Source organism: Carassius auratus, chromosome 26 (genome assembly GCF_003368295.1).
Source record: "Carassius auratus strain Wakin chromosome 26, ASM336829v1, whole genome shotgun sequence".
In the NCBI taxonomy this organism is placed as follows: domain Eukaryota; kingdom Metazoa; phylum Chordata; class Actinopteri; order Cypriniformes; family Cyprinidae; genus Carassius; species Carassius auratus.
In genome coordinates, this window is record NC_039268.1 from 4418767 (window position 1) to 4446474 (window position 27708).

General features: G+C 36.5%; 1 protein-coding gene across 4 annotated transcripts; it reads left to right on the top strand.

Annotated features, from left to right (window-relative positions):
• The first annotated feature begins 3531 nt into the window (after nucleotides 1–3531).
• On the top strand, nucleotides 3532–27708 carry LOC113044138 (protein FAM160A1-like). Of its 4 annotated transcripts, none has more exons than XM_026203775.1 (13): nucleotides 3532–3736; nucleotides 11571–11692; nucleotides 13826–14032; nucleotides 15618–16310; nucleotides 17510–17668; nucleotides 18114–18200; nucleotides 18278–18445; nucleotides 19345–19424; nucleotides 19575–19774; nucleotides 20538–21479; nucleotides 22433–22611; nucleotides 24448–24562; nucleotides 25407–27708. In XM_026203775.1, the coding sequence occupies exons 3-13, from the start codon at nucleotides 13928–13930 to the stop codon at nucleotides 25610–25612; spliced, it is 2934 nt and encodes a 977-aa protein (XP_026059560.1). In that variant the 5' UTR covers nucleotides 3532–3736; nucleotides 11571–11692; nucleotides 13826–13927; the 3' UTR covers nucleotides 25613–27708. The 4 variants fall into 4 exon arrangements, with proteins under 4 accessions (XP_026059560.1, XP_026059563.1, XP_026059559.1 ...); XM_026203778.1 differs by having other exon boundaries at nucleotides 13878–14032; XM_026203774.1 differs by having other exon boundaries at nucleotides 11571–11688.

Here is a 27708-nt window from a genome sequence, read left to right on the forward strand (position 1 = left end):
ACAGGCCTCAGTTAACATGTTAAATGATAAAGTTTGTGACAGAAAATACCAGGCAAGTATGACATGTTTGTAAAGGTTGCCAGAAGAAAGCCTCTTCACACTAAAAAGAGCATGACACACTAGCCTAGGTTGCATGGTACGCTAGCTATCAAGGCATGTATAGCTAAGGTTTGCAAAGATTCAATGAATGTTGGGACAAGACTACTTCCATACTGAGATTTAAAAATCTCACATGTTGGGTGAAGCCCAGCCCGCTGCTCTAGATGACTGCTAACAAGGTACTATTCTTTGTTTGGAGACAGCCTTCCCCTTCTGCTGTCCACTAAAGCAGACATTAGCTGATATGATCGTATTTAAAGCTCTGTTTGCGATCCAGGTAAACGCATAACAGATACCAGGCTGGGTCTTCATCATCAGGAGGAATCGCTTCCAAGGTTACCACTTGATTCCTGAAAGGCGCAGTTGGAACCTTACCCTGCCAGGCTGGGGTCTCAGTCTGCTGGCCTGAACTACTGTAGGCATGTCTTGTTGAAGGAGAGGACTTGTTAGTCAGGTGAGCAGACAGCGGGTGGTAGCAGTCAGGAGGGCTCTCTCTCTCTCTCTCTCTATACACTTAAAGACGCACATTATATTTGAAAAGCGACATGGCAAACGAGTCATTAAATCACATTAACCACTGAAGCTTGAACTATTGTTGCATATGCCATATATATTTGTATTTTATTTTCTGATTACACATTTTAGTTGTTGAACTTATATTGTTATTATCAGAATGTTTTAACTGATGTAAGGTTCTTTGAGTTTAGGTAATGCACAGAAAGTGATGCTCTGCTGCCCTCTTGTGTTTGTTTTCAAATAGTCAGTCAGAATATTTTATTTGTGATTAACTTGGAAAGCTGACATGGGAAAAAAATGATAGAAACAATCAATGATTTTTATAAGAAAATAAGTAAGATAAGCTTCTGATTTTCTACTTTTTCTCTGATAGTGTTAAAGTGATCAAATGACATATGTTTATGATCAAAACACTTACAAAAAAGATAATGTGTTGGAAAAATGCTACCCTCTTTTCTCTGAAAAGTAACAGTCAACTACTAGCCTTGGATGACATTAAGATCCACCTGGAGCAATCTGGTAGACTTCCTTCCCAGCCTCTCTGAAAGCTGGTAGCTTTGGCATTTTTTCTGTGAATAAGCTGGCAACCATCAGCAGAAAGTTATCTACACCCCACGACCAGTCACTGCTCTCTACAAACTGATCTCATTCTCTCCTTTCATGTATACCGATGTCTAGACCATATTTTACAAGATATCTCACCCTCCATCACTTTTACCTGTACTCACACACATCAGCAACACAACTGAAGTAATCCCACTGCAGTTCCATATTGATGAAACTCTATGGCTGGCAAAACTTTTTTCCTTATTCAGCTGGACCACCACAATCTCCTGTCCACACTTTCTGATCTAGTTATCACAGAAATTATACCTCACCCAGCAGACAATTGTAATCTGTCAATTGTATCACTGTTAAACTGGTTCAATACAATTCATGACACCACATCACAGATGTCACACATTTTGAATACCTGTTACAGTCCTGGTACAATAATAATAATAAAAAATTATATATATGTATATAATAAAACAAACCTTTCGAATTGTACAAATATTTCAGGGAGAATGAATGGTGTGGTAAGTTTCTTACGGGGAGGGGGTTGGTGTTCCTGTGGCTAATTTTACATAATGACTACAAAATTTGTGTAATTTCTAAAAAGGCTTTTATTTTATGAAAAATAGCCTTATTAAATGAACTACTATTATAAGCTTTTTTCCTTCTGGTGCCTGAAACTGAGAAATTGTGGTCAATATTTTGCTTTATGCAATATGTGTTTTTGTGCTGGTAGTGCCTTGTCTGGTTTAGGCCTGTCATGGATAAATAATTATGACAATTAAACCGCCAGTAGGTGTCAGCAAGTCCATGTTTTAATAAATGATTTATTGAATCATTCAAATCAAACGGTTCGTTCAAATCGGCCGATTCAATTAGAAACGAAACAAATGAGTCCATCTGTTGAATCACTGGCTCACTCGATTGGTTCAAAATCTGATTCATTCAAGCAACGAAACAACGTGTTGCTATGCAATAAGCACTGTATAAAATTAATAGCACATTTGATGATATTCAGAAAAGTACATTGCTTGTCCAATGAATATATAAACGTAAAAACTCCCATATGGGTATTTTTTTCTTTCATTTCTTGAATTATGAGAGCATTCTTACTGTACTCTTAACAGGCTTCATCGCGCAGTGACTTTAGGACTCTCCAGACGTTTTTGTTTGTTTTTTGCAAACTCGGTGAATCGATAATGTCAGCTCACAGTCACACATACAGCAGCACAATAACATAATGTCGGGGAACGTCTTTAAATTATAATCAAGAAAAAAAAAACATACCTTTTCTGTTGTCTTCTTTTCAAAGAACTTCAAAAGTAACGCGAAAAATGACGAGAATTTGCTTCCGGTTGTGCGCAGTCCAGAGTTCTGATTGACCAATCGCTGCTATTTAGTTTGTGAATCAACACAGGTAGGCTAGATCATTTTAACATTTCAATGGCATGATAAGTTTTACATAATACACATTATTAATCTAAATGAGATGGTAAGGGGGGATGGTGTCCCCCCCGCATCCCACCCTAACTCGAGCCCAAATTAAAACATTTTAGATTTTTTTCTCTCTCTCAGTGTGTATCAATAACGTCTGATTTCTGTAAAGCCACTTTTTAGAGCTTAGTTGGGCTGTGTTCTCGTGCTATTTATATTTTGACCAGCAGGTGTCCCCAGCGTGCGATGTTTCGAGCACTTCCGAAACCAGTTCCTAAAAGTGAGTCATTTTGCGAAGCATTAGTATAATAATTAAAAAAGCTTAGTTTCTTCCATCACTGAGTGCTTTTGACTTTTTTAAATACTAGTGTTTTTAGTATGGATTCATTCACCACTAAGACAAGTGCTCTTCTTCTGAGATATATTACAGTTGGTTTTTGGTTCATTACCGCCACTAACTTGACATGAGGAGGGATGGGGGGCGCACTAAAGGAAAGAAAAGATAAATGTACTCTCATTTTTGGTAGTCTACAGCCAACCTGAATCCATAGAAAAGACAACACTACGATCACTTTATGGGTCCCAAATATTTTTTTATCTACATTGTATGATAAAATATGATATATATATTTTTTATACGGTAGGCTAAGCCCATCTTAAATTATTGTAAATCTCTTATCTGAAATGGAATACTTTAAGGACACTTAATAAGAAGAAATGTAGCTCTCTTCTGTTGGACTATGATCATGCGAGTACCTCGAATGGCCTAATAACTGTAATGTTACAACCATAGACTGGTTACAACACAGACGATTAAAAAATCATATGAGCAAGCGCCCAAGCAGCAGCCAATCACCGGCCGGGTGTAGAGAGCGGGGGCGGGGCTTGTGATCGAGCTCACCTTTCTATCCACGCTTCAGGTGACAGAGCAAGCGCAGTCAGTGGCGTCACAGATCTCGTCTGATGGACTCAACAGAACCTTCGCCGCGAACTGCACATCATTATGAAAACAATAGCGAGACGGGATTATGATATTTTTAAAGACAGTGGAATATGACACAGGGAAACAGAGCTGCTGAGGCGAAGTTTTGTCAGGTGTGGAAGAAAAAAGCGTTTGGACGTTAAAGGCGAAGTATGTGTTATTTAACAATACTGTCCAAGTTGTTGCTGTTTTTATTTTTATATGTTAGCCTACTTAAAAGCGGAGTTGTGTAAATTGTTTTTATAGCAGCTCGAACGTAAACGGCTTGTTCTACGTTGTGTGGAAAATAGATAACTCAAGATGGAGCTATGAAACAAAATCCGAGTTATTTACATAACCAACTACATAGTTAATACACGACCTTGTTGTTCATACGTACACTCGTTCGTCTATTATATAAATCTTGGGTAGTTGGGTAGTAACACTTTCTTTAGCTTCTTCTTTATTGACCTAACATGAAAAATTAAGCAAAGCTTTTAATCATTTATTTATTTATTAGAAAATGTAGTTTTATTCCCCAGCGATATAATAATAATCTAGGCCTATAGTTTGCCGGCTTAAGCTGATGCACAGAGTTTTAATTGTTTATTCAGTGTTAAGATTCGATTGTGTATTATGTTACTTTTATGGGATCATCTTAACAAGGAATCACATCTATGTTTTAACCATTGGATCACTTTTATTTAAAGTGCAACTCGTTTTAAATCCTGGGATTGGTACTTTGAGCAAGTTATGCTTATAAGAGTTGGTTGTAAATCCAAATGTTTACACCCTGATAATCAGACAGAGTGCAAATAGTGATGGGGATAGGAAAGAAAGAAGAGCTGAGCAGAAATAAGGATGAAGAAACAGACATAGAAACCAACAGATGTGGCAACAGTGGGAGAGTCTCCGAAAATCACTGATAGATTTAGTGTGAACGCAGGAGAGCTCTACGAATGCTGCTCTGTAGAGAGTTGTTAGCGTGTGTATGAGAAAGTTCCTCTTTGTGATGTTATTCTTTGCAACAGGTGAAAGAAGTCACACATTTTAGTTTCTGGTTGCACCTGTGATGTAATGTGACTTGTAGCTGGATGTTTTTACAAATTACAAACAAGCAGAAATAGATTGTTCTAGTAATTTTGTGTTAAAGATCACTGCTTACAGCAGCAAAAGACTGTTGTCACAGTTGCCTGTCATGCATATCATTCCAAAGCTTGTCCATGATGTATTCCAGCAGCTGCCAAGCTGAATGATGTCATTTTAAAATTATTTATACTATTAAAGATTTCAATTCATAATTGATTTTCTTTCTTTTTTCAGTTTGGTTTAATTTGTATAAATTTTGTTATAGTATGTGCATAAATTATTCTCTTTAGGTTTGCTCCATTTTGGTATTTATTAATTTCCCGTTAGTAATTTTATTTTCAACTTTTCAAATGTTTTGTTTATTTTATGTTTCAGATTTGTTCTATATTTCATTATAACCATGGCTGCATATAGTGCAATGTCTGGTTTCTGAAAGAAGAAACACTTCAGATTGATATTGTACAACATTTACAGATTAACAGAAAACAGATTAACAGCTTTAACTTGAGTCTAAACTTCAGTCGACAATTCCAGTTATTACCTTGCCCTAGTGTTTCAGCCTTGTCTTCTGCTGAGGATTAAAACACACACACACACACACACACACACACACACACACACACACAACCAACCTTCAGGACTGCATAGCTGTGATATTAGACTCCTAGGGAATGCTATGGCAACAGAGACTGATTATGACATCACTTGAACTAAGAATTATATCACAATCACAATTATATTTTTTTAATCCCTGCCTTAATTCATTTCTGGTTTATTATGTTCTATTCATAAATCTGGTTTACTCGCATTGAATCATCTGATACTCCTGGTGAAAGAGTGGAGTGACAATGTCTCAGTTGGACTGAAAAGAGCGTTCCTACTTTAAAATCATTCGGCGTATCTCTTATATCGGTGTTTGATCTGACTCATGTAATTGGAGCAAGCGTGATTCCCTCTTGCTTTGTGAGACAAACCATGTCAAGAGCTTTCTGTATGCAAACATTCTCTCTCTTTCTATCATTTTCTTTTTGGATCTCTCATTTTGTTTGTCCTCCCCCTTTGAAACCTACACAAACAGCATTTTCTCAGTTGGTAGGCTACATAAGAAATGCGAGGAAGGCATCGATGTTACACAATCTTAAAAATCAAGCTCCTTTAAAAGGTTCTTCACACAGCGATGTCATAGAAGAACCATTCAGTCAAAGGTTCTTTAAAGAACCATCTCTTAACTTTTAATAATCTTTCACCACAAAGAATCTTTTGAGATACAGAAAGGTTCTTCAGATGTTTAAGGTTCTTTATGGAACCATTTAGACAAAAGGTTCTTCTATGACATTGTGAAGCACCTTTACTTTTAAGAGTGTAGAATGCCTGTTATGCCAGGATTTCAGCAGTTTATGGCAGGATTTGTATCCTTAGGCAAATATTAAATAAACATATTATGAATTCATTATGAACAAATCCTGAACTATAATAGTGTTTTGTTGTTGGAGTATTGGCATGATACTTTTTCAGGTGTGATGCTTAGAGTTGGCTTTGTTTACTTTATATTCTGCTCTCTCTTCTTTGGCACGTAAACTTAACACCTGTTAACCCCTGCTTGCTTGGGTTGCCTTTTGTTTGTTTTATGTTTTTTTTTTTTGTCCCTCCATTTTATCTGTTTTTCAGTCTCCAAAATACACCCCATACCATTCTTTTTTGCTTCTCTCTTGTCATGGGTCAATCCCAGCAAATGTATGTTCTCTGTGGTTCATGCAGGTACACCTATGGCTGATGTTTTGGTGTTTTTTCTTAGCAGTGGGTTGTCACAGTTTCTCTCCAGAAGGCACTGCTTGTTCATAAATGTATATTGTTATCACACTCCTTCAATTTGTACTGGTCAATCACGCTCATCTGAATTCATACCATCACTCAAGATCAGTGTTCTCCAACCCTGCTCCTGGAGAGCTACTGTCTTACAGATTTCAGCTTAAACCCCAATCAAACACACCTGAACTAGCAAATCAAGGTGTTCAGGTTACAGACAAGTGTGTTGAAGCACGGTTGGAAGTGAAGTTTGCAGGACGGTGGCTCTCCAGGAGCAGGGTTGGAGACCTCTGCTCTAGATTATTCTGTTGGCTTGGGTTTTTTGATTATATATGTTGTTTAAGAATATCTTTGAGTTCATGATTGCATGGTCTCAGCATAACAGGTCCCAATTGCTTTTAGTTGCATTGCAAAAAGCCTTCAGTATTTCTCACACAAAGCCTTCCGCTTTGTTGTGGAAGGCAAACACCTGACTTCTCTTCCTTTGTTTGCCTTAATGAGGCCACCATAGTTTTGCTTTATCTCAGTGTAACAGGCAGCTCCATAAAACCCTCTCCCTTTAGAAAGTGTATTTCTGTGGGAAGGATTGCTTTCTTTTGTGTCATAGATGTTCAGTTTCTCAGGGTTTAATTATTTTTTTTAATGCTTGTTAGTGTAGACACTCTGAAAACATTATATAAACACAAACCATGTTTTGGTATGGAAACATGCAGGCATACCATATTTGCATAGTTTCTTGCATTATGTAAACCTGTTGTTTTCCCAACACGCTTCCCTGTTCATAAGTACCACCATTAGGATTGCGAAAGATCTCCATAGTTACTGGTCCCAAGTTACCTCTAGGCGTGTGGAGTTCCACCAATCAGGATGGAGACTGGTGGCTGGAGATCAGGTTCTTTGAACGCTGGGTAGGGCACTGAGTGTATAGTGTAAACACTGCACGTTTGCATCTCACGTGCGTACAGTAAAACCTTCAGTATTACTGAAGAGGCATATAATGTCACAGGCCATAAAATTATGATAAGGGTTCTGGTTATCTGTTGCCTTTTGGCATAAATATTAAAAGCATTCATTTGATGACTTTAATGCATTGTCAGGGACAGATGTAGCAAAAAAAAAATCATGTGTATTTTCACCATCAGGTCAGACATTGGGACCTAAACCAGAGCCAGTACTTGATGCTGTAGTCATCTCTTCTTTGCATCTATTATAAATTTTTCAGTAGACTCTGTCACTGTGATAGCCCTCACGTCACCCAGTCACCATGGGCACCAGTAAATTCCCCTTGTGTGTCTTCAGACAGCGCTTGATCATGACAAACATGCCTGCTTTGATTTGCTTGCATGGCCTTCATGTGTACGTGCCTGCCTGTATGTGTGAGTGTGTATGTGTGTGTGTGTGTGTATGTGTGAGAGAGAGAACAAGGGCCAGGTGTTTCTAGTCTTATGCTAGAAGATCAAAAACCATGCATTACTGTCTATTGGTAATGCAATCATTAATCATTTTTATGTTGATGTTTTCTATATTTAGGTTTCTTTCATGACTAGAGTAATTGTAATTTTTTTTTACACAATATGCTAATTAACTAAGTTCAGTATTTACTGATAAATTAAGATAATTCAAAGATTTAGATCAGTAAATCTTTGAATAGACAAGTAAGCCAAAAGTGAGCTAAATACCCTTGTTTATAAAAATGCTATATATATATATATATATATATATATAATATATATATATATATATATATAAAATATAAAATAAAAAAATGCTTTATTTAAGGTGGATTGTATTTCCATTTTATAAGGATTCATAATGTATTGCTACCATACTAGTTCTAGGGCCATAGTGGAATATTAATGATGGTATTATTGGATTTTGAATATTTAATATATTATAATTTACCTCTTTTTATTTAATTACATTTGCCATGATCTAAAACTCATTTAAGTTAATCTTTAAAAACACTAATTGTTAAATGTAATCGTTAGCAAATCTCAATGAACAACCTTTTTTTTATGCTGTTTCTCTTTATTTTTTTAACCATAGAGTCAAAATGCAATGACTTTAAAGATTCCATAATGAATTTTGTCTGTAAAAAAATGCTTCCGTTAATTTAACTGACCTGGCAGTCAGACATATGGTGTGGAATGTACTGGGCAAGTGCTAGTGGATGACTGCACAGAAAACAATTTCCAACACAAGTTATGACAGCCCTATGATAGGGTGGGACTGACTTGCTGGCCATATTTCAGCATGAAAAGCTCCAAGGACACTCCCTTTGGCTTGCAGGGCTAAAACCCAACCCATTCTCAAAGGAGAGTCAATCACAAAGAGACTCCAAGCAAATAGTCCAGCCCTGACCAGTATCACATTACATAGTAATGACCTTGTAAAAAAAGAAAGGAAACTCTACCTTTTCTCAGTCGTGAAACTTTGAAAACTGTTTGGAATTTTTTTTCACGTATGTAAACGGGTGCACTTATGAGGCCCTGTGAGTTTTCCTGCGACTACAAACACATAGAACTGTTTTTTCCAATGTTGTGACGTGACAGTTAGGGTGACCATATGAGCCATGTTCCCAGGACACGCGTCCTTGCCAGGATTTCTATATTGCCTAAAACATCCAAAGTAGTTTGACCAATAACATGCAGGTATGGTACATAATCAACCAATTGTGGCATCTGAGATCAACATAGATTAATCAAAGCAATGCAAATACACGTACATGTTAGGTGTTTGTTCGTTCATTCAACTTACTCGTCATTGTATGACACCAAAGTACCAAGAGAGTGATTTTAATGCATAAGGAGCCGTCTGCTCTGCTCTCTATAGCTCTTGTGAATGTCATACCATGATCGATCTGCACAGCACAAACAGCCAAAATCTGGATATTTTAGGCAATATAAAAATCCTGGCAAGGACGCGTCCTGGGAAAATGGCTCATATGGTCACCCTAGTGACATTTAAAGGGTAACATCATTTCAGGCCTATTTTATATGATGTGACAAGCATTGGTGCCCAGATAAAAACCAGCTTCTCAGTTCTAAACAGGCCATAATGGACATGTGTTGTGAGACTGTCTTTATAAATTATATCTTTACCATAAATATTCTTGCTGAGGTTTGTAATTTCTCAGGAAGCGGCAAGCATTGGATTAACATAATTAACTAAATGAGCTTAATTGGATAAGTGTGGTTACTCTGAGGTAAACACAGATCCAGTGTGCTCATGAGTGACTTCATTCTCAAGCACCCACATTACTAAGATAAGACATCTGTGCTGCTCAGTCAGGAAAGTCATTTCCCTAATATCTGGAGAAAGGCCCTGTCCCAGATTTGTCCCAGTATCTCCACTGATCTCTTTGAAGCAGTAGAACAAGATCAAGAATCCAGTGTAGTTTCCTCTCCCGAGGTTTTCTCTGTCTTCCCCCTCACACTGATTAAAGAGCATACAGTATGCATAATTTGGGTCACATTTTTCTGATAACAGAACACTTAACCTGGCCATTTCCTGTGAGTGCATTTCATCTGGACCTCTTCAGATGGTTTTGAGTCCAGGCATTACTGTGAGTCCTGGCAGTAGTTTAAGTTATCTTAAAATGTTTTATCTGAAGCTCATTTTACTTATAGCATTCAGACAATATTGCTGAATGTGTTTTTTGTGTCGAGTCAACTGGATCGATCAGTAAAAGTCCATAATGCTGCTGAATTTGCTTAACAGTTGATGCACTTGTCCACCATTCATGGATAGACACTGGTACATTGTTTCTGCAATTATGCACAGCTGCAGCATGTGTCTGAAACCCAAGACGGCTGCCTTGCTACCCAATCAATGATTCAACTGACAGTGGTTTTGTATGAAGACTTCATGTGAGGAAACTTTCAAGGCATCATAACTTCATGATAATGATCTACAACAAATTTAAGTGAGCTTTAGACATGACCTGACTAGGGTTGCAAAGGAGCAGAACATTTCTGGTAAATTTCAGGAAACTTTTCAAATGTTTCCAAAAAGTCCTGGAACTTTTCCAGAAATTTGGAAAAGTTTCCAGAAATTAAGCTGATTTTCCACCCCTTTGCAACCCTGAACCAGTCAACTTTTAATGACTACACACCTCTTGGGTAGAAATTCAGTGTTTGTTTTCGTATGACAAAAAAAAAAAAAAAAAAAAATCTTTCTATTTAATTTTTTATAACTTTTTATTTACTGAATGATTACAAAATAGCCTTCTGTGTTGACAAAGTCTGGGTGAATTTATATAATTGAGTGGCTATATAAAAAGTGGCTATATATAATTAATAAATACATTTGTTATGCTCACTAGATTTTCATTTATTTGATCAAAAATACAATAAAACAGTATATTATTACAATTTAAAATAACTGTTGAAATACATTTTAAAATATATTTTATAATTTTACTTTTGTAATTTATTCTTGTGATGGCAAAGCTTAATTTTTAAGCAGCTGTTACTCCAGTCTTCAGTGTCACATGATCCTTCAGAAATCATTTTGATATGCTTATTTATATGGTGGACTGCTATGGTGCTCAAGCATGAAAGCAGTATACATTTTTGTGAATTAAAATTAATGCTGTTGTTTTGAACTTTGTATTTCTATTATTTTAAACAAGTATTTTCTGATAACATAAATGTATACATTTTATATTTAATAAATGTATAAAAAAAAATTGCAGGGCTGGACTTAACAAAGGTCTCCTTCAGGGAAAAATGTATTCACAGCAGTTTAACCACAACTCATTTAGCTGCAGTGGCTCATGGGATCAGTATTTTCATGATCTGTGGGACTATCCATTTATTGAATGGGGTTTTAGAGTAGCTTTATTTTAGATTTTGTGCAGTTTCCCTTTGAGGTTTCCACAGACAGAAGTTTTCTCTATCCCCTTCCCACCCCCTCTGTGATTCTGAGTTCCCACCTCCTCTTCTCGTGTCTTCCTCATTCTCATTCCCGCTCTTCTGCCGTACCATTCTGAACCTCTTTGTCACTGCTCTGATCCATCTAGTCATTTCCTGGCCCTGACCGTCTCACTCACACTGCTCTCATTAACACAGCTAAACTGTTCTTCCCATTTTATTTTTCTTTTTTTCAGAATCTGCGTTGACTAGATCTCAATCTACATGTCTCTAAAGAGCTCCTGAGCCCTCTGAAGATGCAAATGATTTCTGCCATGCAAAATACCGTGTCTCCAGCAGCAGCTTTCAGCAGTGGTAGGTAGGAATTCAAAATCCATTCTGACTGTCTTTCCTCTGGATTTATGTGTTTTAATGAGAGTGGACGGCCCCCACGTGTAACCAGAAACATATGTATCTCTATTTCTTTCACATTTCTGTTTGAAACTGAGCTTTCTGCTGTGATTCACTCTAAATTCAGGCGTGGGTTAATAGTTTCTGCCTACTGATTGGCTGTTTAGAATTGCGTAAATATTCAAATGGCAAATTCAGTTGTGGTGTGTTTGTGTGTGTGTGTGTGTATCTGGTATTTATCACATACGTCCCCACGAGGATAGTAATACCAGTAAAATTTGACCTGGTGGGGACATTTTTGAGGGTCTATGAGGAAACAAACTTATAAATCATACAGAATTAAGTTTTTGGAAGATCTAAAAATGCAGAAAGTTTCCTGTGAAAATATCAAATCAAATGTTCATCTAAAGGCTTTAGTGAATGATAGAAAAACGCCTACATGAGGAACTGTTGAATGCTGTTTAAACAGCATCCCAAAATCCATCTCATGATATTTGAAGGAATACCTACGTAGTGTGCAAAAAAATATCCAAAACATGTTCTTTTTTTTTTGGGTTATTTGCCTAATTTTATGATTTTAACAGTGCATTCTGCGAAGTGTGACTTTTTTTTAAAAGAGCAGATAAAGTAAGCCTTCAGACCAAATGGATTGTGGAGAATGCCATTGTTGTTGTCTTTGCTCATTCTTTAGACTAAACACACACACACACCACAGAAACTATAGCTTGTACTCCCCACACACATTTTTGAGAGGAGACAGAGAGTATCTTTGTATCCGTCTATAATCACTGGGGCTTGCACACACATTTGGTTTAAGCCAATAGCTGTTATCTAAATGCTTAAGGCTGTGGGTCTCTCTATTGATTTGTTAAAAATAGCTCTGCATATACAGTAGAGCGCAAGCTATGCAGTACTGCTACATTTCTATTTTTTTGGAAGCATGACATAAGATGCAGCATGTACTGTATAATATTGCATAACACAAAGCTCACATCCACATGCTGTTAATTAGTATCTTTAAGTGATGACAGCTGAGTTCATTCGTTCGCGTTATGTTTAGGCATCCACATTATCTCAGCAAATCCTGCTTGAAAGGCTTTGATTTTCTAAAGATGACACAGTGCTGTTGCCAAGACAGCCACTGAAATAGTGATTCACATTTAAAACAGACCACAACTTAACTGTTATTGTTAGTGCTTGGTTTGTGCTGTGCCAGTATTTCTTCTCACAAAATATATATATATAGTGGTGGGCATATATTATTTTTTTAATTTAGATTAATCTCACTGTAATCTTGGTTAATTAATCTAGATTAAAATGGCTCATTTGAATTCTGCCAAAGGCATTCAGAATATGTGTGCTACCCAAATAAAATAATGACTAAAAGTAACGTTAAGTCTTTGAGAACGGGTTTCTCAAGACAGGTGTTGCATTAGACCAGGGGCTCATCTAATGTTTCCAAAATGCATCACAAACTGCTTGAGAGAGCTGTAAACTAATTCCACATTGCAGCGATCGTTCACGTACCGAGTAGCGGACTGCAAACGCGTCCTGTGTGAAAGCACATTGAGTATGAGTCCGTGCTGCTTCAGCACCACATACGTAACGCACACGGGCTGCATACACACTGTAGACGGAGTATGTGTGAAACAGGCGTGCATCTTGTCGAGGTTTCCAATTAGTTAATTAATGAAGCTTCTTTAAAAAAAAAAAAAAAATTCCCTGAAGCAAACCCGGCGGCATCTTAGCTGTATCCATGTTAGCACGTCACGTTTGATGTGGTAATTTCAGAGTAGGCAAACACACAGGTTTAAAGACTCATTCTCGCTCCTTACAGATTCGGCTAGATATAAATCCGCGCTAAAATATCAAGGTGAAAGTCATCATAGCTTGCTTAGTATAGACCCAGCTCCCAACCCAACTTTGAGAATAAATTAACGGCAATATTTTTTTTTATCGCGCGATAAGAGTCTCCCGTTAACGCAGCATTTAATGCCGATAACCGCCCATATATATATACATGTATTTTATTTACATGTACTATCTACTTTTCAGTTCAGATTTATTTAGACTGTACACTTTTTTCTGTGTTTATATGCAGGTTGTCAATGTCTAATGCTACCGTTCAGTTATCCATGTTTGGTTATATTCAGCATCCACTCCAGCACTCATGATGGTTTAGTCCTGCTGTGAGAGCACAACAATGACATCCATGGTTGCCAATGGGACTCGAGGTGGCCAGCCACTGGTCCTGAAAGGAGTGGACCCTGAAACATGCATGATCGTGTTCAGAAACCACTGGGCACAGGTATGTGATATTTGTTATATTATCATCTTTTGCTAGTTTGCTATGTTTAAAGTATACATGATACAACTGTTGACAAAATAAAAAAAAAACTTATATGATGCTTATTGTGTTGAATTAACATAAACCTTTACAACTTGCTTGATACTTGTTGTTTGTTGTGGATATATACTTTTTTTCCTCATCCGGAAATGAATTAGTTTTTCAGTGAAAATATTTTTTTTCACTTCCAAAAAGCCTTGTATCACCTCGGGTGTACTAACCGAATCTTATACAAGTAGTGTTATTTTCTGTTTATTATGTATGAAGTTTATTTAATATAAGGTTTTATGATGAACCAAAAATACATGCAATGTCTTTACATATTATATATGATTTAGTATTATGTTTCTGATCATTAAAATAAGTAAATGAAAATGGTATGTTTTGTAAGCTTTTCAATTCCTGAACTGGCCCTAGAATGGACTATCCCATTGGTGTTACACTGTGAATAAGGCTCTGGACCTCTTCTGTTGATTCAGCAGAATGCTCCAGAACATAGAGGCATTGTTTGAGTACAGAAGATGAGTTCAGGCCATTAGATAAACTCTAAAGACAGAAATTAGGGTAGTTTTCTGATGGCAAACTAGTATTATTGTGAATTTGTCCAAATAAGTTCTAAAATATTCTAAAAATCTGAAATGCTGTTAACACTTTCACTCTTTCAGCCCTTCCTGCTTCGTTTGCATTTATGAATGGTACACTTTAAGAGCATTATGCCATTTGGCCTTGCTTGCTTTTCCTCTTCCTGAAGGCTTCATGTTATTCCTTTGCACTGTTAATAATCTAATCTCAGTTTGACACACCCCTGACGGGGAGTTTTGTCATGATGAAATAGATCAGCACCAGGACAGAGGACTCATTGTTGCAGTTGTTTCAACTACTAATTTGCATGAAATAGATTATATGTACCCTGGAGCATAAAACCAGTCATAAGTAGCACAGATATATTTGTAGCAATAGCCAACAATACTTTATATGGGTAAAAACAAAAATCATTAGGATATTAAGTAAAGATCATGTTCCATGAAGATGTTTTGTACATTTCCTACCATAAATATATAAAACCTTTATGTTTGATAAGCAATATGCATTGTTAAGAACTTAATTTGGACAACTTTAAAGGTGATTTTCTCAATATTTAGAAAACCCTCAGATTCCAGATTTTCAAATAGTTTTATCTTTTCCAAATATTGTCGTATTCTAACAAACCATACATCAATGGACAGATTATTTATTATAATGTATAAATCTCAGTTTAAAAATGTACCCTTATGACTGGTTTTGTGGTCCAGGGTCACATTTGTGTTCCTGCTGCATCGCAGCAGTATATATATATATATATATAGTAATTACATTTTTATTGTAATTATTATTTATTACATTTCTTTTTATTTTTATATTATAAAACTTTTTTGAAAGTCATATATAAAGTAATTTTTTAGTGATGTCATGCTGTAAAGAGAAAACTTATTGCTATAGTGTGATAAAATCCCTTTGGATGTTCTCTCCAGTGTGAATGACCTCTGATCTCTTGACATTTTATCAGGTGGTGAAGATCCTAGAGAAGCACGACCCATTGCGCAGTATTGTTGGTGGTCTGGGTGGAGGTCACGGTCTTGGTGGGGGCGGAGGACTCGGCAGCTTCCGTTTCGGTCCAGTCCCTGGCGATGAGGCCAGCGCCGTGCAGAACTATGTAGAGCACATGCTCTTCCTCCTCATGGAGGAGGAGTGTGGTCAAAACGGAGCCATGGGGCCCATCCTGGAGTTTGTGGTGATGGAGAACGTGTTGGAGAGACTGTTTATCTGGAGCTTGAGGCGAGAGTTCACAGATGATATGAAATTAGAGCAACTGAAGATGTATGAGATGCTGATTGGACAAGCCAGGCAGCCATTACTTCATCATAAACCAGTGCTCAAGCCTTTGATGATGCTTTTGTCATCCTGCTCCGGCTCCCCATCGGGTCCAAGCTCCCCTGCTGTGGAAACAGAGCTTGTGCTGCTCCTGAACCAGCTGTGCTGTGTTCTGGCTAAAGACCCATCGGTTCTGGAGCTTTTTTTCCATACGAGTGAGGACCAAGGAGCTGCTAATTTCCTTATCTTCTCCCTACTCATCCCTTTCATACACAGGGAAGGGTCAGTCGGACAGCAGGCCAGAGATGCGCTTCTGCTCATCATGGCTCTTTCTGCTGAGAACCATGTTGTGGCTAAACACATCGCAGAGAACACCTACTTCTGTCCGGTATGAGTCTATTATAGTATATCTTCCTCTTTTATTTATACTCTTTCTCTATTTATCTTTCTCTTTTTTTTTAAGCTACTCAGATTCTGTACTTGGATTACTAAAGTTCCTGCAGCATTGGGCTCACTTTATTGGAATGCATTGCTTAAATTACTATCTTATTAAATAGTCTTTAGAGATCATGGTGCTTTCTGCATACAAAGGAATTGAGTGTTGAGTGCATACAAAGGAATTTCTATTTGACTTGCATTCCTATTTCACCTGTTTAAAATACTGTATTGAATCCTAGTGTTATTTAATATGGTACCGTTATATAAGTTCATATTGTAATTTGATTGTACATGACTGTTAGCCCTATTTTTGCATCTAGGTTACTTTGCCATGATATTGTGCTTACAGGTGCATCTCAGTAAATTAGAATGTCATGGAAAAGTTCATTTATTTCAGTAATTCAACTCAAATTGTGAAACCCGTGTATTAAATAAATTCAGTGCACAGATAGTGAATTGGCGGGTTTTTGTTAAATGTGAGCCAAAATCATCACAATTTAAAAAAAACAAAGACTTAAACTACTTCAGTCTGTGTGCATTGAATTTATTTACAGAACAAACTAAAAAACAACAACACAGGAATTGAATGTACAACTGATGTACATCATCATCATCATCATATATGAACTAGCATACCCTGAAGAAATATGACATTCATAGCCTCCAGTTAAAATGAACGTGAATAACACTTTTGAGTAATCTTATCTGGCTGTTGCAATTACATCTACTGTCAGTGAAGCCAACAGGACTGTTAAACTGGTTAAATCTTTAGTGAATGCATGGATTGTTTCTGAATATTATCAAATTTTCCTTTCAAATACGTGCCACCGTGGTCCCTGTCTGGGCATCCAGTAGCACACTACATGCTTATGTAAAGTCATTATACATAATTGCATAATCAGTTACACCATGGACGAGTACCCATCTTACTAAGTTGACATCACCCTCTGCTTCAGTAGAGTCCCATTCTCAGCATTACATGCACTCTCAGCCCTTTCTGACCTAACATTCATCTGCCAGTGAATGAAGCCAGGAAGCATGTAGCTACAGTTTGTTGTGCTATTACATAATGGATGTCTTTTATTGAAGTGCTTAAAAGTGTAGTTTGAATTAATTGGTTAATTTTATTTGTTTATTATTTTTTTGAAGGTTTTGGCTACAGGTCTGAGTGGGCTTTACTCCTCTCTGCCTACCAAGTTGGATGTACCCAGTGAAGAGTGGCACTGTCTGCACCGTGAGGACTGGCAGCAGCTGCCTGCTCTTGTGCAATTTCTTAACTCCTTGGAGTTCTGCAATGCTGTCATACAGGTGTCATACATACATACTTCATTTCTACTGCACTTGTGTTTTATCTATAGCAAGAGGTGTCCAGTCCAGCTCCTTGAGGGCCACTTTCATAAAGAGTTTAGCTCCTGTACACCTGCCAGGATGTTTCTGGTGAACCTGAACACCTTAATTGGCTTGTTCATGTATGTTAAATTTGGACTATAGCTAAAATCTGCTGGACGGTGTCCCTACAGAAACATGATTGGACACCCCTGGTTTATGGCAAACAATGTATCATTATACAGTCACATACAAACGTCCTCTGCTTGTTTTGCAAACATTATTCTGGAAGTCAGGAGACAAAGGTTGAGCTATAAATAAACATTATTGTAGTATCCTTATCTTTATATGCCCAGTAGATGAAAGGAAGTAAAAATACAGTTAGACAGTATGAATTCATTTTATTGTAGCTTTGCTTTGTGTGTAGGTGGCCCACCCTTCCATCAGAGACCAGCTGGTAGGCTACATTCATAATGGTTTTCTGGTCCCTGTTCTAGCACCAGCATTACACAAGGTTAGTGGACCATAAAATATTTTCTTCCTAGATCAGTAAGGTTTGATTTAAAGCAACTTTTTATTATTTTTTTGTAGTTGACACTTGAAGAGGTGATGACCACTACAGCATACCTGGACCTCTTCATACGCAGCGTTTCTGAACCTGCATTGCTGCAACCCTTCCTAAGCTTCATCCTGCTCCATCGTCATGACAATGTACACATTTTGGACACACTAGTTAGTCGCATCAACACTCCCTTTCAGGTAACCACAGTTTCATCCCGACTAACAGCCAATTAAATCTCAAAAAGCAGTACTTACTGCAAAATCAGTGCTGAACTAGTGCTGGGTGATGCAAAATAAAATTAGGGAATACTGGTAATGTTTTGATAATGTTAAAAGTTTAGGTTAGTTTTCAAAAGACAATGAGCCAGTTTCACTTTGCTTTTTCTCCTCATAATTATGGCCATGTCAAAGGGATGGTTCAACTGCTTTTAAATTCGACTGTGCATATTTATGTTGTGCACTGTGAAGAGCATCTCAGGTTTCAATATGCACCATGTTTTTATTTCGAGTTTTTGATTTGCTCAACCTTATAGAATCATGTTCTGCACACTTGCAAATCTTTTCACTATATCCAGCAGTGTAAACATGATGATGATAATAATAATAGGAGGTTTATTGTGCAGGATAATTTATTCCAGAAAAATGCTAATTTTTGAGGTACATTTTAATGAATTAATTAAATTAACACAAATTTTACAATTAATTTTATTTTGCTATACCATCAGACCCTATACTGAACTTCTGTTAATAACACTTCACTAAAGGGTGAAGACACACTGCACAAGTTTTAAGAAGTGGTTGGTAGATTAGATGAAGGTGAATTAGATGAATTAGATGAATAAAGGTAAACTGCAGGATCTTTCTATTAAATTGGACTAATATTTGAACTCAAATATTAGTCTGCATGTGTATTCAAACAGAATACCCTACAGCACTGAGCCTTAAGAATCCTCAAACAATAGTTAGCTTTATTTTATTCAATATTAACAAAACAATTTAATCCAGTTAATGCCAGATTTATTGTTTAAAACATGCAGTGTTTGTCATTAAGTTGTGTTTTGTAGTAGTGTGTTTTATAGGCTGTGATTTTGTTTCAGCTTGGCACTGTATCGCTGGCCCTGTTCCGCACTCTCATTGGCTTGTATTGTGAGGATGTCATGCTCCAGTTGGTATTCAAGTGAGTATATTTGTGCAGATTATTCAATTTATTTAATTATTTGTTGCATTTCTGATATGCACCATCTGTATGTTTAATATTGTCTCATATTGTTGGTGCTTAGCTGTCTTTCTTGTGGCACTATATGTGTGGTCTCTCCTTCTCCGACAGGTACCTGATCCCCTGTAACCACATGATGTTGAGTCAGCGTAGAGTCCTGAGAGAAAGAGACTGTTACTCTGTATCAGCCGCCAGGTTTCTAGCCCTTACACCCTCCTGCTGTTCTCCAGAGGTCATCCCCCCTCCACTCAGACAACTGGACTCTATCCTCTGGTCAAAAGGCACTGATGGCTCCCATATAGGAACTATGGGTATTATGTAGTTCCTTTACTTTCTGTGGAAGAGTGTACTATTTTATGTAATTTTGAATTGCATTGTGCATGAAGTGTCATTATAATAACAAAAAGTATACATTTTTGATCTACACTGAAAACTAAAATCCTATAAGGATGTAGATCAGGGGTGCAGTTTTATATGTAGACCGGTTTTATTCCTGGAGGGCCACTGTCCTTCAGAGTTTAGTTGCAACCCCAATTACATTGATCTAGACTGGATAATCAAGGTCTTCAGGAAAAGAAACTTCCAGGAAAGCATGTTGGCTTCCAGGCAAGCAACTCTCCAGGTCATTGGCTCTCTAGAAGCAGAATTGCACACCCTTGACTGGATGCAGAAGGGAAAAAGGTGTTGTTTTTTCAAAGATTTGTAGGTTCTAATGTTAAAAGTGAGACAAAATTATTTTATCTTCTTTGTTTGTCTCCACAAAATCATGCACTGGAGGTTTAATGACTAAGATCAAACTTTAGATTAGTGGTCTTGAGTCTGCAGACTGAAATGTTATTCATGTCTCAGTGCCTTCCGGCTTCGGAATTAAATCTGAAACTTCACTAGTGCTGGCATCAACTTCATTTCCGCATTCCAGACTATATAATCCGCTTCAGTCTGTGCCTGTTATTAAAGTATTTACAAGCTGATACAAATTCCAGAGCAGTACTTTTTTTTTAAAAAAGGGGACATGAAATATAAAGAGAAGTGCATTAGTAAGTGATTTAATATTGCTTGTACATTTTCCTCTAGAATCAAAAGAGGTCCTCTCAGAGGAGGATGACTGTGGTAACTCCTGTGTCATTGGCTCAGAGATCTACCTGGATGTCAATTACCTGCACTACTTGTACGATGCACAAAACAGCATCAATTACTGTATGGGAGCGTGCCGTGTGTGGTCGGCCCCTTACGATGGTGAGAACCCTCCTCCAGAAGGATACCAGTGCAGTACCTTGGAAGAAGCAGGTAGGACTCGGCCATCAGCTACCAGCAGAAAAACCCCAAATCAAATGCATCGCTCCGGTCCAACCCTCAAAGATCACACTGCTACTCCCGGATTGCTGGAGCTGGAGTGGGATGATAGTTATGATGCTTGTCCTACACAACTGCAACCAGATGAAGATCCCGAGTCTCGCCCCATCCCGGACGAGCCCCCAAAACACATTCAAGAACTGCGTAGAACTGCTATTATGATTGTGAAGGGCTCTTACATCGAAGAGTCTGAGTTCCAGAATGATGTTATGGTCTATGATCTGGTCGCTCAGAGGGATGCTCGTGACTCTTGTAATAGGTATCATCCCTCATCCAAACCTGCAGAAGCAGCAAAGCATGAGATGTTAGATGAACCAGTAACTGATCAAAAGACTACATATTCAGAATCAATGAGCAATGGCTTGAGCTCCCCATTAGATGAAATGGACAGTAAAAAGAGAGGGTCCCAATCAGACTATAAGTCACTGGAAGGGGAGGACCTTATGGCCCAGTATGAGGAACTCATAAGGACTCTGGGTGCACAGCACAGTCCAGCAAAAACGGACCGTGAACTCAAGAGTCCTACAGACCTCATGGATGAGGAGGAAGATGAGATTGACTTTAACTCTTTCTCCCCAGAGACACCAGAGGCAGAAAAGTTACCATCTACTTTTGGGACCAAACCCCGCAGTGGGAGCAGGGGACATGCTGTACCTTTTACAGGTCAGAAAACATTTTATTTAGCAAATTATTTAAATTCTTTCACACTATTCTTCATACACTCCTTTATATATTGCAATAATATATTATGAATTTATTTATGTGACACTGGAGCACAAAACCAGTGTTAATTTGCTGTAGTATATTTTTAGCAATAGCCAAAAAAACATGGGTCAAAACGATTGATTTTTCTTTTATGCCAAAAATCATTAGGATATAAAAAGTAAAGATCATGTTCCATGAAGATATTTTGTAAATTTCCTACCGTAAATATATCAAAACTTAATTTTTGATTCAGAATATGCATTGCTAAGAATTCATTTGGACAAATTAAAAAGCGATTTTCTCAGTATTTAGATTTTTTTGCACCCTCAGATTCCAGATTTTCAAATAATTGTATATCTGCCAAATATTGTCTGATTCCAATAAACCATACATCAATGGAACACTTATTTATTTGTTTCAGCTTTCAGATGATTTATAAATCACAACTTTGAAAAATTGACACCTGAGACTAGTTTTTTGTATTCCAGGGTCACACATTATAGTTAGGTGACAGCCATTTGGATTAATGACTGAAAGTATAGGGTATATTATGCACTGATTTAATGCCATAATGCACCTCAATAATGCATGTGCATTAATGTATACTGCCTGCTTCCTCTTATAAAAAAGGTCTATTAAACATTAAGTTATATGGTATAATAAAAATTGCAGCAGTAATATGACCTGTTTAACTCAATGAGTGGCATAAACAAATTGTGCTCTGAATTATGTAACACTGTATTACATGAAGTTTGACCTCAGTTTTGGCCCCCATGAACTAATATGCAGAGATTTGGAATCGGTTAGTGTTGATTTCAGTTTAATGTGTGTTGTTCTGGCTCATTTGTCTTGTATTGTTTAAATTATTTACACTTTAACTAATATTTAATTTTCTCTCTTGTCTTTCTCAGGTCCGTTTCTGAGTGTACTGCTGTCTCGTCTAGAAAACATGCCAAGTAATTCTCTCCATGTGAACTTGCTTCTGACTGGCATCCTGGCCCAGTTAGCTGCTTACCCTCAGCCCCTGCTGCGCTCCTTCCTTCTCAACACAAACATGGTGTTCCAGCCTAGTGTCCGCTCACTATACCAGGTACTGAAGTGCATGCAGTATCTGATCTACTGAATGAATGTAGTTTTAAATCATACTAACTCAATATTCATTGTCCCCGCCTGCTTCATTTGAGTTTAAAAACAAAGAAAATGCAAAAACTATCACTGGCCTCCATTAAACATCAGGTTCAGTACTATTTCTTTAGCCTACATTTCTTAAACTGATTAACATGGCAGATATTTTGAGCACTTTATGTATGTAGGTCAGTTTAGAAATGTCAACTGTTTAGATGAATGTTAAGAGCTTATGTGAACTTTGCCAAGGATTTGGGGGATAAAAATGGATTTGGGCCACATTCGGCTGTGGTCTGAATGTAGCCTTTGTCTCTACAACTTTTAATATTATACCGACGCACAAACCTGCTAAAATAACATCAGTGGCACAGCAAGGTTTAGTGCTCAATACTTCCCCTTTGTCAGCGTAAAAGCGACATTATCATCTTGCTGTCTGATACGTTATTCAGTAAAGTTAAATTTGTGAACAAGTTAATTAGCTTATTATACCTCTTTTTTCATATCATTAAATGGGACAATTGTGAAAACCCATGCTTTCTTAATATTCATCAGCATGTCTTTGAGAGGTGTGTGTTAGATCTGTTGGTTAATTTGTGTTTCAATACACTCAAAGATGTGCTTTCACACAAAGCCTTGACCTTGTCAAACCAACCTGTATATTTATCACAAATTTGGTTTTCGCATGTGATTTGTCTGTACAGACCAATGCGGAAAAAAAAGTAGACAAAATTAATGAAAATGCAAATTCAGTCTCTGACTGTAGGTGGCGCTTATGGAAAAGCAGACATATAAGCAGGGTTATTTTTATTTTTTTTATTTTTTTGCATTTCTGACACCTGCTTGTCATGATGATAGGAAGTTAAACAATAAATGATGGCATCATTTGCAACCAGAGTATGTGCAGTAGTGATCTTAAAATGGAGCTGTGCTATCAATGTTCTGCCCATACTTCCACAGACTCAATCACAGGCACACAATCATGATCCCACATCACACTTTATAGCGTCAAATAACTGTCTGAAACCAAACTTAATAGAAAACCCTTGAACATATCCAAGTATGATCAGATATACTTCAAATTATAGAAACATCTTTGGGCAAAATTTATTTGTGTACTTTGTGTATAAGTGTACTTTGTCTTTTTTTTTAGTTAAGGTCACGTCTCTTTTGTTTCCATGGAGAGGCCAGGGTTTATGAACGGGGTGATAAAAACTTTTCAGGAAGTGTGTGGCACACTTGAATGTAATGGTAGCAGCTCTGAGCATGTGACCAAAAGGACAAATCTGATTGGCTAGCCAGTTTTTTTTTTTTGCAGTGCTATGGAAAAGACACTTCTGTGTGAAAGAAAAAGTCTTGTGAATGTTTTAATAACAGAGAAAATGTTTCTCACCCAAATATTTGTTGTGAATATTTGTCTTAGTGTGAAAAGACCTTTACACCTGTTTGGGATTGGATTTCAAGGGGAGGGTCTCTGACTGTTGTTAATAAAGCACAAAAAAATAAGTGCATATTTTTTTCTTATATTTACTACACAAATATAATGTTTCAAGTAGAAATCGCAGTTACTTCAAAGAAGTTCCTTACTGGAGTCACGTATGTTGATTACAGACATACTGAATCAAGTGGTTTGGGTTATCCAATCACAATTTCATTTGGACCCTGTTTACACCTGTATATAAGACTCTCAACTTGTAATGTATCACCTGAAATTGATCTTAATACCTGGTGTGGATATGGGAGAATATGGAATCTGTTTATTCATTAATTTAACTCTCCCTTCTTGTCTTTCTTGATTTTCTAGGTACTGGCCTCAGTGAAGAACCAGATTGAACAGTGGTCAGCGAATTATAAAGACTTCCCTGAGCTCCTCACAGCTGCCCAGCACTGCTTATTGGCCAGGGAGAGTTCACTTAGAGGTCAGAGTAGATTCATATCCTTTCAGTCATGTTATTTTATGATTTAATAAACACAAAACTTTCTTACTACACAAAATAAAAATGATCAATGTGCCTATTTCATTAAAATGACCTGCAGTGATTCTCTGCTTCTACTGTTTGTCAGCATTTTTTAAGTAATATAATATAATATAATATAATATAATATAATATAATATAATATAATATAATATAATATAATATAATATTATGCTCAAAAGTTGGTAGGATTTTTTTAAAAGTAATTTTGTAATTTTGATAGAAGGAAGTATTAAAAAGTAGAAAAAAAAGTTTCAAAGTGATAATCAACACAATGGTTTTCAGAACTGTTTGTTGATAATAAGAAATGTTTCTAGAGCACAAAATAAGTATATTAGAATGATTTCTGACGGATCATGTGACACCAAAGACTGGAGTAACGATGCTGAAAATTAATTTATGCCATCACATTCACAAGAATTAATTACATGTTAAAATATATTTTGATCCAAAAATGCAACCTTGGAAATCACAGGATACTACTTTTTTTTAACAATTTTACCAATCTCAAACTGTATAATAATATAATCAAATGGAGTAGACCTGTTGGAAGAAACCATTAATATTTTGTGTAAAATATTAATGTGTAAATCAATATCAAATCAATTAAATTCAGTCAAATAACTTTGAATTAATTTTTCATTTTGAGGCTTGCATAGCTGTTTTTCTCTTAGCAGTATAAACGGTTTCATCTTCTTTTGACTTGTTCAGTTTGAATAAAGTACATTGTAATACTTTCTAAGACAATGTTTATGTGCAATGACTTGTTTTTTCTGTTTCTACCCAGACTCTCAGAGTCCACAGAATGCAGATTGGTCCCATAGTTCTGAAGGAGACATAATCAAGTCGAAACCGAATATCCAACCCAAAACTGTGGTTCCCTTAAACAAAACGGAGGTATACGCCACAGTTCTTTTCACAGAGTTCCTGAAAGAGCTCGCAGCCTTTGCACAAGAACACTCCATCCTTTCTCATCTTCCCACGGAGCAGTAGCCTCTGATTCTGTTTTTATCTTTGTTGGTAATGTTTCCAGGAAACTTTTGAACTTTAGCTCTTATTGTAAGCACTAAAACTACACTGTAAACTCTAAATTAATGTGGGAATGTTTTATTGGACTTTTCTCTTTTTGGGATATTTTGATGGGGGGTTCTTCCAAGCATGTGTCTGTTGTGTGAATAATCATTGAAACTTGCCATAAAACACAGTCACTGATTTGCCTTCATTTCATAAAGTTGACTTAGGGAGAGAAATGCTGGTTGTCTTAACTTAAATTTCAGGCCTAAACTAGATGATGTCCATACAGTCATTGAGCAAGAGGTGAGGAGACATTACAATACTTGAGGACCAGATTCTCTAGACTGTATAGTGCTGCTGATGTCTTTTTGCTGGAATGTTCCCATGATCAGCCTTATACTGATAGTGCCTATTCCTTTAGTCCTTAATTTTCAACATTGTCTTTACAGTTTTATATACAGTAAGCATACTTTTTAAACCTGGTCACTTGGCCATTTTATTTAACTTATCTGTAGGATTGCTGGATTTCCTCTCACTTTGAGAAACAATTCTTCCAGAGTCGTTCTGGTTCTGTGTAGAGCATCACTGATATGAACTTTCACATTTTCATGAGTTGTTAATGAACATCTTTGAAACTAGCAGCACGCGTGCTTTTTAATTAGGATGAGGTGTCTGTCTTTAATGGGGTAAGACACACTACTGTTCAAAAGTTTAAGATTAGTACGTTTTTGTTTTTATTTTATTTAGAAATAAAGAAATACTTTTAGCCAGGAAGCACACGATAAATTGATCAAAAGTGACTGTTTTTGTAACAATATACAAGTTTATCAACCCTATAAAATAAATACTGTTCTTTTGAATGGATTCATAAAACAATCATGAAAAAATTAATTACAGTTTTGACTAAAATTTGAATTGAAACTTTTTCTGCTTTTAATAAGGAGATGTAGCTGAAAATTCAGCTTTGCCATTACAGGCGTAAATGACATTTTGTAATTTGTATTAAAACAGAAAAGGTATCTTAATTTCCAATATTTCACAAAATTGCTGTTTTTACTGTAATTATATCAAATAAATGCAACCGTGATGAGGATTAGAGACTTCTTTCAAAACCAAAAATTTAAAATTTAGTGTTTTAAAACTATTTTAGAGGGATATAAAATCTTATATTGTTACAGACATTTCTTTTGTATTTAGATTTTTGTTTCTTGTGTTATTGTTGCATGGCCCCTGAAAATGGCCATGAAGGACATTTGATTTTGCTGAAAAATGATCGGAGAGATCATAATCGGAGTTGCATTCATCTTTTCTTTCTTTCTTTTTTTTTTTTAAGATTTGAAAAAAAAAAAAGCAGTTGATAGCAATTCCAGTGTATCTAAACACCCACATGCAAAAGAGATGGTGTCCAAAGAAGTTGATTTAGAAGTATTTTTACCATGTTATATATCAAAACACATGAGCTTGTTCGGTAATACATGTTTTCGATACAAACTGATTGTTACATGAAATTTACAAGTGCACCTTATTGATTATACACATTAGCGATTATGCTTTAAATATAATTTTACAAGTAATATTTAAAAATGTTTATATTTCACACATTTGATTAATTGAATTCACTGTATTCATTGGCTACTCTTTTTTTTTTTAAGTAGATGTTCTGCATGAAGTCCCTCCCTAACTGTCAATCAAAATTGATTACCAAACATCCTGAGGTCGCAATTTAGCATGTTAATCCAAAGATATTTATATGCATTTTTATGTACCACAGATGACCTTTATTTGGGGAATCAAGAGCTAGATTACAAATTCTATATTAAAATGCCTTATGGTGGTAAGCAATACTTCAGTTTTACATCTCTATAGTTCTGTATGTAGGTTGTAAAAAGAAATCCTGAATCTAATGTCACCAGCTCATCTTTTGACCTGCTCGTTTTATGTTCAGACAGGAAACTGATCAGCATTTTTGTATGTCAAATGAAAATGGCTTATGTGTCAGAATGTATGAAGGCATGACATCTTGAATAAAGATATCTCCTGTCCACTAGCACAACTTTGAAGTGGCATATGAGTGA

Excerpts from the sequence above, each read along its gene's own strand:
- LOC113044138 (XM_026203775.1), top strand. The coding sequence starts at position 13,928 with ATGACATCCATGGTTGCCAATGGGACTCGAGGTGGCCAGCCACTGGTC. Across the intron at positions 17,669-18,113 it reads TCTGCAATGCTGTCATACAG|GTGGCCCACCCTTCCATCAG; the intron begins GTGTCATACATA and ends CTTTGTGTGTAG. Across the intron at positions 19,425-19,574 it reads ATGCTCCAGTTGGTATTCAA|GTACCTGATCCCCTGTAACC; the intron begins GTGAGTATATTT and ends CTTCTCCGACAG.